The following is a 12,486-nucleotide window of genomic DNA, read 5'->3' as shown; positions in this document are numbered from 1 at the left end:
AACCTCTCCCTTCCCCCACTATAGTATAATACTCTATCTCCCCGCCCCCCTTTATTTGGTGAGGGGCGCCACAGTTTCCCTGATGTGCAGTCTCCATCCAGTGTCAGTTGTTGCAAAAAGTCCAAAAAAAAAAAACCCCAACAAACACCTCACCTCGTCTAAGGACTGTTCCTGGTGGTCTCGCGCTGTGAAACCTAAACGCTTTTGCTTTGCTGGTACTATGCCTTTCTGGTCAAATCAACTGCTTGCATCCTGAGAGGCACGCAGCCTGCGCTCCATAAAGTCCCCAGGTTTCCCAGCTGCCTTCCGAGAGGAGCGCTAGGTCAGGGGCGGCCGCCGGACACAACGGCAACTCGGAGAGGGAGCAACTGGGAGCCCAGGCCAGCGCTCCCCGGGAGGTCGGCGCCCCTGAGGGAGCCTCGAGCCAGGTGGTGGCAGCGGAGGAAAGCCGTGCGTGCGCTCACCGGCGCAGCTGACGCCCCGCCCCGTCCTAGGCCCCGCCCCGTTCCATGCTCCGCCCCGTCCTAGGCCCCGCCCAAGCCGTCCCCGCCACTTGCCCCGCACCTCCCTATACTACTCTTCTACTGCTCTGCCCCGCCCCAGCCCGCTCGCTCCGCCCCTCGCCCCACCCCGTCCCTTCCTGCTGCCCCGCCCATTCCAGCTCACCGGTCCCGCCCTGCTCGCTCTGTCCCGCCCCCTCCTGGTACTTGGGTCTGGAGGGCTGCGAGCGCCATGGGGACCGCCTCATCGCTCGTGAGCCCCGCGGGCGGGGAGGTAATCGAGGACACTTACGGGGTGGGCGGAGGCGAGGCCTGCGAGATCCCGGTGGAGGTGAAACCCAAGGCCCGCCTGCTGCGCAGCTCGTTCCGCCGGGGCGCTGGAGCGGTGGCCGCGGGGGCCGGGCCCGGGTCGCTGCCCCGCGGGGCGGGCGGCGGCGGGCTGCTGGGGGCCAGCTTCAAGTCCACCGGCTCGTCGGTGCCCGAGCTGGAGTACGCGGTGGCTGAGTATGAGCGGCTGAAGAAGGAGTATGAGATCTTCCGGGTCAGCAAGAACCAGGAGTTGCTGTCCATGGGCCGCCGGGAGGCCAAGCTGGACACGGAGAACAAGCGGCTGCGGGCCGAGCTGCAGGTAACGCCGGGCCTGGCGCCCAACGAGGCCGGCCAGGACACCCGGCAAAGTGAGGCCCGGGCGGCCTGCCATGGCCGCGAGCCGCCCGGAGACACTGCCAGGCTGGACTCTGGACGCCTGACCTCGTGTCTTGTCCATCCTGTCTCCTCTCCAAACCAGCTAGTTTTGAAAGTTGAGCAGAAACTCCTGTGCATTTTAATTTGAAGGGACATATTCTCTTGCTGTCTAAACTGATTCCTGAACTAATGCCACCCCCTTTCTATTTCTAGTTCATTCATTCAGTAGACTTGAGGCCGTTAGCCCGAAAGTGTCAAATGCCAGGCTCCATGGGGCTCTAGGGAAGTAGGTTCACACGGGGCACACACACACACACACACACACACACACACACAAAAGACTTAGATGACATCTGTTGGAGCAACTCGTCAAAACTTTCCCAGGAGTTTTTAACTCCCCATCCCCCTAGAATTTTACCTACCTCCAAGGTGGGGTGTTATGTCTCAGTTTCTTGGTGAAGTTCCATTGCTCTTGGATTTTAATGACCCTGGAGTGAATTTTCTGGAAGCCCCTGATTTTCATCATCTTAACTGCTGTGGTTGGGGTGTAGTCAAATTCCCTTAATCCAGTGGTTCTCAACCTTGGCTGAACATTAGAATCACCTGGGAATCTTTTTAAAATCCTGATTTCTGGGCCTGAACCACTGCCTTAGTCCATTTAATTTACTAAAAAAAAAGAATTGCCTGGCCACTCTGTAGAAGATCTATTTAACTTATTAAAAATCTATATAAAGCAAAAGATTACTTTTCTGTGAACAGAGTTGTGAGACTTTGTGCCATTGGTTTAGGGCCCCTTTGAGAGTTGTGGTTTGTTTACTCTCTTTCTTTACTATGGAAGAGACTTCTAGACACAAGTGTTTGCACAAGTGTTTCTGGGTGCATCATGCTGGGAATTGAACGAATACCTCAGACTGAGTTTTCTAAAAGGAAGAAGCATTCTTCCTCATGCTAGTTAACCCACCCACCCTGCATTCGCTGTCATATAATGAGCACCCTTTTATGGGAAGACATTTATCAGCAGTCTATCTGTTGTCTTATCAGTTTTCCTAATTGGCATTCTTAATACTGGCATATATAAAATGGATGTATGCATTTCAGATATCTGGTTCCATGGGTCCAAGCCACTATCCAATAGGCACTGCACATTGGGAATAACTGTGAGATGGAGGTAGAAAAGAAGTCTGGACCAACTGGGTAGAGTGTAGTAAGGGGTGGACAAATGCCACAGTCTCAGCTTCCTCCTGTTACTAGTCCTGATTCCTTATGTAATCTTTTTGATTCCTTTCTCACATGTGTAAGCATTAAAAATATTTTTCTGTATTTATTTAATGCATTCAGTCAGACATTAAGTGAAGGAGGTCTGCAGATAACAAGATGAGTAAGACATGGAGGCAATGAGCACGTGGTCTCTTAGAATTACAGAATTATCTTGCAAGTTAAGCTTAGAAATTATACTTTATGTTTTCTTAAAGATGAGGAAACTGAGGTGTAGGATTAAGAGCTGGTACAGTAAAGAAAAAATATTTTCCATTGAAAGTGTAATGTTGAAGTGTCTTCATTTACTATAGTTCAAGCATGTTTGCATTGTTTTATTATGTGTTTGAATAAAATGATAATATGCAGGTCTTGATAACTGGTAAAATTAGTAAGTAAGTAGTTAAAATTCTAAGATATGTAATATGTATGTAAGATAATGTAAAATTTGGGACGAATACTATTTTTTTTTTAGAAATAACAAGATAAATTATTCCAGGCACTTCAAAAAACTTATCAGAAGATACTTCGGGAAAAGGAGAGTGCTTTAGAAGCCAAATACCAAGCAATGGAAAGGGCAGCTACATTTGAACATGACAGAGATAAAGTTAAAAGGCAATTCAAGGTATTTTTTCCATTTTTATCCTCAAAGTGAAGTGGAGTAAAAGCTACATATTTTCAAAGTTCATATAATGCTGCAATGAATACGTAATATAAGTGATGTAGGAGTCATGAAAGTTAGAACTAGAGTAGAACACTTTTTCCATTTTCTGATAAACTTGAGATAGTTTCAAAGAAAAGGTATAAAAGTGAACATTTTAATAAGATTTTGAAAAAAATGGAGTGTTTCTCTATTGGGCAAGGCATTTAGAAATGTTTGGGGATGTTTTGTATGGGAGGGCATCTTTTTTAAATATATTTTTATTGATTTTAGAGAGGAAGGGAGAGGAAGAGATAGATAGAAAGATCAACTATGAGAGAATAATTGATCGGCTGCCTCTTGCATGCCCCCCACTAAGGATCGAGCCTGCAACCCCAGCATGTGCCCTGACCGGGAATCAAACAGTGACCTCCTGCTTCATAGGCTGATGCTCAACCACTGAGCCATGCCCCATGGGCTGGGAGGGTATGACTATTATTAGCATTTAGTGGAAGTGGGGGGACAGATTTGCTAAATATTAGGCAGAGCACAAGACAGCCCCACACCACAGATGTGCATCTTGCTGAAATTCCAGTGGATTCCAGTTACAAAACAGTGAGATGGAGGTACTCAGATTATTTATCCTACAAAAGAAGAGATCAAGGACCAAATGAATGAAAGCTTTGTCCTTAAAAGTTGAAGACACAAGGATTTTTATTATAGGAAAAGTTTCAAAATTTAAATTCTTTCAAAGATTTTTAGGGAGACCAAAGAAAATGAAATTCAGGACTTACTGAGAGCCAAGCGAGAGTTGGAGAGCAAACTTCAGAGGCTACAAGCGCAGGGGATCCAAGTATTTGATCCTGGGGAGTCTGATTCAGATGACAACTGTACAGATGTTACTGGTAAATGCATTTCCTACTTATAGTATTTTGAGCTTTCAATATAAGTGTAATGCTAGTGTAGAGCCAACTTTGTTTGAATCCTTTTACTTATAAGCGATTGCTGTTATAGAATTGCATTTTCTCTCTGGTTCTCAGCTGTTACAATACCTCTTTCCCATGAAATCCATGAGTTGGTCAGGGGCTGAGTTTCCTTCTATCTTGTTGCTCTGCCAACTGTAACCCACAGCTTTCCTCTCTAGTCTAAGATAGCTCCTCCAGGTATCACCATCACATCTGCACCTTAGCCAGGGGAAAAGGAAATACATTCCCTTCCTTGAAAGCACAATCTGAAAGCTATACGGATCACTCCCACTCAAATTCCATTGGCCAGAACTATGCCTAGAGTGATTGGAAAGTGTAATCATTAATAGGAGACCCCTGTATCCACCTAAAGTTTGGGGTTCTTATTAAAGGAAGAAGGGGAAATTGGATATTGGCAGACATGTAGTAGTCTCTGTCACATTTTTTTTTCCCACATACTAGTAATGATGTATTCTTTGCAACTATCAGTTAGAATGTCTGCATAGTATTTCATTGAGTAGTTTTCAATGCAGTGTTGTGAACTATTCAAAAAGTTTTTATTTTATAATTAAACAAATAAAATAGGTTTTTTCTAGAAATAAAGAAAAGCCTGGAATCATAGAATGAAAGGGTCCACCATGTTCCAAGAAAATATTAATAAAGTGTGACTGATATTGGGGGGGAAAAAGGATTCTATTTAAAATGTGGTGGGGAAGTCCAATCACTCTCCCATTTATTAAAAAAATTAATTATGCTCTTACAAATGTTACATTTTGGAGTGAAGTATAGCAACTAACAATTCCCTTTTAATTTGTATTTTAATACCATTGGAATCTGACCAGCATCCTGGAATTTTTATTACTAACTTTTGAGGGGGGAAAAAATGAAGTGATTCTTATTGGCTTAGAGTGACTAAGAAGATTCTTGTATGCCCCCACGTTAATCGTAATAGTTATTTTAGTATTGACACATGTTAAAATGTACAGTGTTTCAAAACTATTGTATTGTTTTTGTCTTGGCAAGTTAATAAAAACAAGTTAATATTTCTTCCTAGGTCTTTCTTCATGTTTTTACTTAAACATGAAGAAGGAATGTCTGAGGGAATGTGACTGACACATTTGAGACTCAAAGACCTACAAATAATCATCTCAATTTTGCCAGAGATTTAGCCCAACTTCCAGTTTACTTATGGTTAGTCAAGGATGCCAGATAGATATTCTGGCAAATATAATTTACATAAAACATCAGTAAGTTCTTAAGTACCTATTGATTCAAACAGTTTTGTTGCTCTGGGAGATTGGAGGATGTATTCTTTACATCCTTAGCTTACAGCCTAATGAATTACCTACATTAATTACTGCTGTGCTAATAATAGTATTCTTTTGAAATTCTTTCCTTGATACCAAATTTTACATTGATACCTAAACCATATAGTTGAAATGTTTTTTAGAATTTTTACTAGTATGTGGGAGTGTTTTTAACCTTTATCTGTTATTATAATTCCTTTGGTTATTTTATTCTTTTTTGAATTACATTTATTGTGGTGACATTGGTTACTAATATTACATAGGTTTCAAGTGTACAATTCTATGAGATATCATCTGTGTATTGTATTGTATTCTTAATTTTTTTATCTTTCTCTTTTTAATTCTCTTTGAATTTGAGATGATAACCAGAATTATATTAACCTGCAACTTAGAACTTGCCAGAAGTGGATGACGAAGTACTTTAAGAATCATTAAAGTTTGAATATTGGTTGTATTTATAAATTAACAATCCTGTTGAGAATACTCAGTAAGTTTTTGAACATTCAGATACAATCTCGTGCTTTAACAGCTGCTGGAACCCAGTGTGAATATTGGCCTGGTGGAGCCTTGGGAAGTGAACCTTCCATAGGGAGTATGATCCAGCTTCAGCAGTCCTTCAGGGGCCCAGAGTTCGCACATAGTTCTATAGATGTGGAAGGACCCTTTGCAAACGTCAACAGAGGTAACACACACATTTGCTAATTACCTTAGCTAAAGTAGTGACTGTTTATGTACTATAATCTTGTGCTGGGCCAACTACCATCAGCAAAACATGAGATTTGTATACTGGGTATCTTCCATTGTTAAACCATCATGTTCTGGTGCTGTCACTGACCAAGACTGATGAAGTTACCTTATTCACATCAGGATCAGATGGTGCTCCCTGGCCAGGCTGTCCATTTATGTTCTAATAACTGAACTTCTGGTCTGAATTCTCAGGTAGTTTAGTTGAGCAGTGAGAGTCTAATGTAGACTAACTGAGAAATAGTAGTTTTCAGTCTTTCCCTCTGCATCTTTGATAAGTGTTGAAGGTGAGAGCAGGTTGCAGAGTAGAATACAAAACCTCAGTTATGTAATATAGTATTCTTAGTCAAAAGAATATTTTCATTACTTTTATGTAATTTAGGTCTCCAAACCAGCTCTAAGATCTGTTTAGAATTTCAGTACCCATGAAGATCTGAGATATTATAAGTAGCTCTGCTCTTATTTCTTAAAACTGTAAAATTATTTATCTACTAGAGGCCAGGCTGAGAGATCCACCGGTGCACAAATCCATACATCAGGCCTCTAGTATGCATATAAGATCTTTGGTTAATCTCTTCCCCCTCTCCCCCCTCCCCACTTCTCTTTGAGACTCATTAGTCTGTTCCATGTTTCAATGCCTGTGCATTGAGCGTCTGCCCCCTGGTGGTCAGTGCGCATCATAGCTACCAGTCAAACGGTTGCTTAGATATATATATATATATAAAATGAAAATCATTTTTTAAATTATGCCTTTTGTATTAACCAAATATTTCTTAAAATGTTCTCTCACAGTAAATAGCATATGGTTACTTATTATTTTATACCATTCTTGAACTTTCTTTTTGACTCATATATTTCAAGAATAATAAGTAGGTAAAACCATAGGACAGCCTGGGAATGTGGGCTCTCCTCAGGTAGCAAACTAATTGAACAGCCCATGCGGCACAGTTGCATGATATCTGACCAGAACCACCAGTACCCCAGCAAAGACCACTGGTGACATTGATTGCTTTAAGCCCCAGAATAGAATTTGGCATTGGAGGACTGTTTGCCTTCTAATATGTTATTCCAGAAGCTATGTTAGTATTAACAAGTGAAATTATATATCCATTCTATGATGCCTGTTGTGACTTTCTAAAAACCATCTTGTCAAATGTCCTCTGGTGATTTTTTTTTTCCATTAACTTAAGAGAAATTTTATTTTCAGATGACTGGGATATTGCTGTAGCTAGTTTATTACAAGTTACTCCCTTGTTTTCACATTCTCTATGGAGTAACACTGTCAGATGTTACCTCATTTATACAGATGAAACCCAGCCTGAAATGGATCTTTTTCTTAAGGTAAGGACATTTGTAAATTCTCTATTCACTGATTTAAAGTACAAGTTAATATTGTATCCTATTTCTGATTCTACTACATCTAAACCAAGTAGTTTACTACCTGCTAGATTATATGTCTTAAAGAGCAGGAAGCATTTTAGGCTTTTCTTAAGAGAAAATCTTGCTCAGTATTATCAGTATTTTTAAATTAAGGAACTGTGTGCTTTTGAGTGCTTCATTACACATTCTCCACAATGTTTAAAACCCTTGTTGATAGTACCTGCTTTAGTTAATATCTGTCCACCCAATCTTGAATCTGTTTCAGGTTATAACAAAGTTTAATCCTTGTTATAGTTTTTCATTGCTCAAAGCAGCCATTAGGGGTAATTTAAGGCAGGGGTCGGCAGACTACAGCCTCTGGGCTAAATTTGGCCTGCTGTCTATTTTTGTATGACCCAGAGCTAAGATTGGTTTTTACATTTTTGAGTGGTTGAAAAAAATCCAATGAACAATATTTTTTGACATGTGAAAATTATATGAAATTCAAATTTTCTGAGCTAGGAAACAGCCAAGTTATTGAGCTAATATTATTTTTGTTTTATAGAGAAACTTGCCTTTTCTGTTAAAGACTTTTTAATATATTTTTAAAATTTAAATCAGAAAATATCCCACATAACCTGTTCTAAAGCATGTTTTTTAAAAGTAGTATAAAGCTGACTAGATCTTCAGTTAAATAAGTTGTGCTTTTACATGTTTTAATTTGTTTCTAGGACTATTCACCTAAACTTAAAAGAATGTGTGAGACAATGGGATATTTTTTCCATGCTGTATATTTTCCAATAGATGTTGAAAATCAATACCTCACAGTAAGAAAATGGGAAATTGAGAAGAGTTCATTAGTTATCTTATTCATTCATTTAACTTTACCAAGGTAAACTGAAAATTCTGTAATTTATTATAGGAGTTAAAATAACTTTTTCATTTATTTGCAAAGTCTCATGCACCTGACCCATTATTGGAAGCCATGTGTAACAGTATATTTGAGAGTGTTTTATACTAGATTTAAAAATATTAAAGTTATATATGCTTTAAAATTTAATTTAATGCACAATTAAATTTAATGCGCTCTCATTGTCTGATAATAAACATTTTTAACACTAAGCTGGAAGAGAGCTATAAAAACATCCATTTTTGGAAAGCTTCACTTCTTCTGCAACTGGCCTTCTCTGGCCACTTTTTATTGCAGTAAGCCCCCATTATTGACACTTAGGTTGACTGACTCTTTGCTGTCACTGTGCAATATAGTAAAAGAAATACTGATTTCCAATCTAGCCTTTTATTGGAAGACTGTGAAGAAGCTTTTCTGAAAAATCCTGAAGGCAAACCACGATTAATTTATCATCGTTTGGAGGATGGGAAAGTCAGTTCCGACTCTGTCCAGCAATTGATTGACCAAGTTGCCAACCTGAACAAGACCAACAAAGCCAAGGTAAAATTCTTAGGGTTGCTTTTTAAGAACATGCTTGGCAGCGGCAAGTACTAGAGCAAAGGCCACGGCGTAGGAGTGGTCTGGCATTTTGGAGAGAGGAAGGAGGCCAGAGTAGCTGGAGCAGAGGGGGATTAATAGGGAAGATAAGAGGGCACTGATAGTGAAGAACCCTGGAGAACATTTTAAGGACCTTGGTTTTTTTCCTTGGAGTGAGATGGGAAGCCATTGGAGGACTTAAAGCAACAGCAGAAGAAATTTTATTCTAGAAGGGTCTCTTAGGCTGCTGGGTGGAGAATGCACTGTGGATTGGGGGATTGTGGGAGAGGTCAGAGTTGGAGACATGTTGCAGTCATCCATGTGAGAGGTGCTGGTGGCTTGGACCAGGGTGATGTAGAGGGAGTGATAAGAAATGGCAGGGTTCTGGATAAACTTTGACAGTAGGGTCAATAGATTTCCTGACAGATTAATTGCAGACTATGAGAGAGGAAAAAATAGCAATCAATATATGGCGAAAAAAATATGACTTGTGAGTGGACAACTCAGATTCTTTTCTGTGCTTTTCTTTTCCCTCCAACCTTTTTAAATTTTCTTTCTTTTCTCTTTTTCTTTTCTATCTACTATTGACCAAGGATTAGTGTAAGAAGGAGCCTTTTCATAGTAACCTTTCCTAAGAGCACTGGGAAAAACAAAAAATTGATGATGAGTGAAGGAGATTTGATCATCCCTAGATTCATGGTGAGATATACTTTAAAATGGAGATTACAGGCTTTGTATGACTGCACACTGAGTTAACTTGGTAGATGTCTATAATGTTAGGAATACAATAGAAAACAACTCCAGGATTTTAAAAAAGTTTTCGGTTCTCTTTATTTCAGCCAGAAAATAAGATCAAATGTGAATACAAGCATTTTTCTTACATCATGTAGTACTGAAAAGATAGCTTGAGACCAGCATAACATTAAACCAGAGAGCCTAAACCAAAATAAAGTGCTTTTTTATTATAGTTAATCTCCAGAACCATTTCTTTTTTTGTTTGTTTTTATTATCACCTTAATCCACTAGGTCTCATAGAAAAAGATATTAATTCATCTTCCTTATCTCTATTCTATAAATCTTGCTTTTATAAATTAGTATACTATAAGGATAAGTTTATTTTATGAAAATAGGATAAAATAAGATCTCTTTGCCATATTAAAAATGTAAATGTAGGCTAAACTTTCATACCAGTTCACTTGATATGCTTTTTAAAACCAGTGTCTTATTGTAATCTTAACAGACATTATCATTTACTAGAGGCCTGGTGCATGAAATTCATGCACTGGGGGGCGGGGGGTCCCTCAGCCCAGCCTGCAACAACACCAGTGTCCCTTGCGCCCTGGCCAGCCTCTGGCCAAAGGCCCGCCCACCCTCCCTCCCTCCCTCCATCCATGGGCCAGGGCGTGCAGGACGCTGGGGCTCATCGTCTGAGGGCGGATCCAGCCATGCCGCTCGGCCGCTGCTCCCCCCAACAGGGCTGACAGGACTGGACACTCCAGCGGCAGGGCTGAGGGGACTGGGTGCCACCATCTTGTGGCTATGGGTGCTGCCATCTTTGTGACAGAGTGATGGTTAATTTGCATACTACCATTTTATTAGATAGGATTAGTAATACACATATTCTTCACAGATAGGGCATTCTTATTTTATTTTTTTAAGAACGATGAAGGGAGAGAGAGAAATAGCAATAAGTTGCCTCCCCCATGTTTTCCTGCCTGGGGTTGAATCCAAAACCTGGGCATGTGCCCTGACCGGGAACCGAACCTGCCACCTTTGGGTATATGGGACGATGCTCCAACCAACTGAACCACACCAGCCAGGGCAATACTCAAAAGACCATTTTATATAGCCAAATACCATTTTGCTTTTTTGTTTTGTAGAATTAGCTTTATTGGCATAAAAATTGATTATGATGTATTTTAAAGGTTATATATATATATATATATATATATATATATATATATATAAAGTGGTTATTGCAACATTGTTTTATTGCAGCATTGTTCACACTAAATCCCTTTTCAGACCTTGGACAAGTTTAACTTGTCTCAATTTCCTCTTCTGTGAAATGGAGGTAACCACAGTGTTTCCCTCAGAGGGTTGTTGTGAGGATAAATGAGCTACTAGACAGGGAATGTACTTAGTACAGTTCAGTTCGTGACACATGAGCACTATAAAAATGTTCACCAACCCCACTTCCTCCTGTTGTTATTGTTTCTTCTTGTTGTTGTTAAACTTCCTTTTTTTCCAGATCATTGATCACACAGGAGATCCTGCAGAAGGTGTATATAAAACTTATAGTTATGTGGAAAAGATTATTAAACAGGTAAATATGCATCTCCTGCAAGATTGCCTCTAAAATTGTTAAGACTGTTTTCCATAAATTTGGGTTTTCCAGAGAAAATCACTTGTTTGTTTTCTGAAAACAAGACTCAGAGAGAGTGCCACTGTTTCTGTTGGGAGTTCATCCTGCAGTATCATGTGCTATTACTAGTACCATAAACCTTTACCTCTCATCTGTCTCACAAAGCTATTTGATGCTTCAATACCGTTAAGTGTAAAATGAATTACGAAAGTGCTAGTTAAAAAGTATTTAAGAGAAAATGTTCATTCTATTTAATAGTGAATCTCAGATTCTGTGTGCACCTTGAATTTTTTATATTAGAAAAATCCTTCTCAAATTTTTCCACCTTATTATTCCTAATAGCCGGGGTGAAAATATACCTTTAGAGGTCTGGAGCTGAAAGTTTCTATGATGTCTCAAGTATTATCTTGAAAATTTATGAGAGTTATATATTCTGCTTAATAGTATACATGTGTTTAATTTTAATATAAAAATCATTTAAAATCATGTATTAGCAAAAATGGTAATAATGATGAAAAGAAAAATAAGCCATTATCTTTAAGTGAAATGGGCACAAGAGGAAGATATACTATGTTCAGCCTATGGTTGCCCATACTTGCTGAAACCTCCCCCAGAGTACTGGGGACCCTACTTGAGAAGTAAGAGATTAGATTAATTTTAAAAGTGAACTTGCATTACAAGTATGGAGATATGTTGTCAGAAAAAAAGTGAGCCCCAAAACATGATGATAAGACTTCTGGCAATGCATTTTGTATAATGTACCTTAGCATAAATAGTGACATTATCAATTTTGATTTTCTCAACAACAATTTTGAACTTATAAGTTTATTCTTATAGGTACTATACGAAAGGCCATGGTTTGGGGCTTGCCTTCCTTCGTAGGTGAAGCCCACCTTAGACTTGTGTGCTAATGCTGCTGCAAGGTCTTTACACGTTTCATTCATTTTCATGTGCTTGCTCTTGGTGTTCAGGACATCCTAGGCTTTGAGAACACAGACCTGGACACCAAGGATTTGGGCAGTGAAGATTCTATTCCAGAAGAAGACGATTTTGGTGACGTTCTGTGGGACATACATGATGAACAAGAGCAAATGGAAACTTTTCAACAGGCTTCAAATTCAGCCCATGAGTTGGGATTTGAGAAAGTAAGTTGGAATACAGTGGGGCCTTGACTTACGAGTG

General features: G+C 39.7%; 1 protein-coding gene across 2 annotated transcripts in view; it reads left to right on the top strand.

The window, feature by feature from the left end:
* Positions 1-732: 732 nt before the first annotated feature.
* NPHP3 (nephrocystin 3) overlaps positions 733-12,486 on the top strand; it is a 35,681-nt gene continuing 23,927 nt past the window's right edge. For both annotated transcript variants that reach the window (XM_070433410.1, XM_070433411.1), the window contains exons 1-9: positions 733-1,128; positions 2,938-3,063; positions 3,833-3,983; positions 5,880-6,032; positions 7,302-7,435; positions 8,185-8,345; positions 8,747-8,903; positions 11,191-11,265; positions 12,276-12,449. In XM_070433410.1, the coding sequence (XP_070289511.1) occupies positions 733-1,128; positions 2,938-3,063; positions 3,833-3,983; positions 5,880-6,032; positions 7,302-7,435; positions 8,185-8,345; positions 8,747-8,903; positions 11,191-11,265; positions 12,276-12,449 (1,527 nt within the window). The remainder of the gene's footprint in view (positions 1,129-2,937; positions 3,064-3,832; positions 3,984-5,879; positions 6,033-7,301; positions 7,436-8,184; positions 8,346-8,746; positions 8,904-11,190; positions 11,266-12,275; positions 12,450-12,486) is intronic.

This window comes from Myotis yumanensis, unplaced genomic scaffold, assembly GCF_028538775.1.
Source record: "Myotis yumanensis isolate MYYU_CA2020_CCGP unplaced genomic scaffold, mMyoYum1.0.hap1 SCAF_14, whole genome shotgun sequence".
NCBI classification, from domain to species: domain Eukaryota; kingdom Metazoa; phylum Chordata; class Mammalia; order Chiroptera; family Vespertilionidae; genus Myotis; species Myotis yumanensis.
This window is presented reverse-complemented; position numbering and strand designations above follow the sequence as displayed.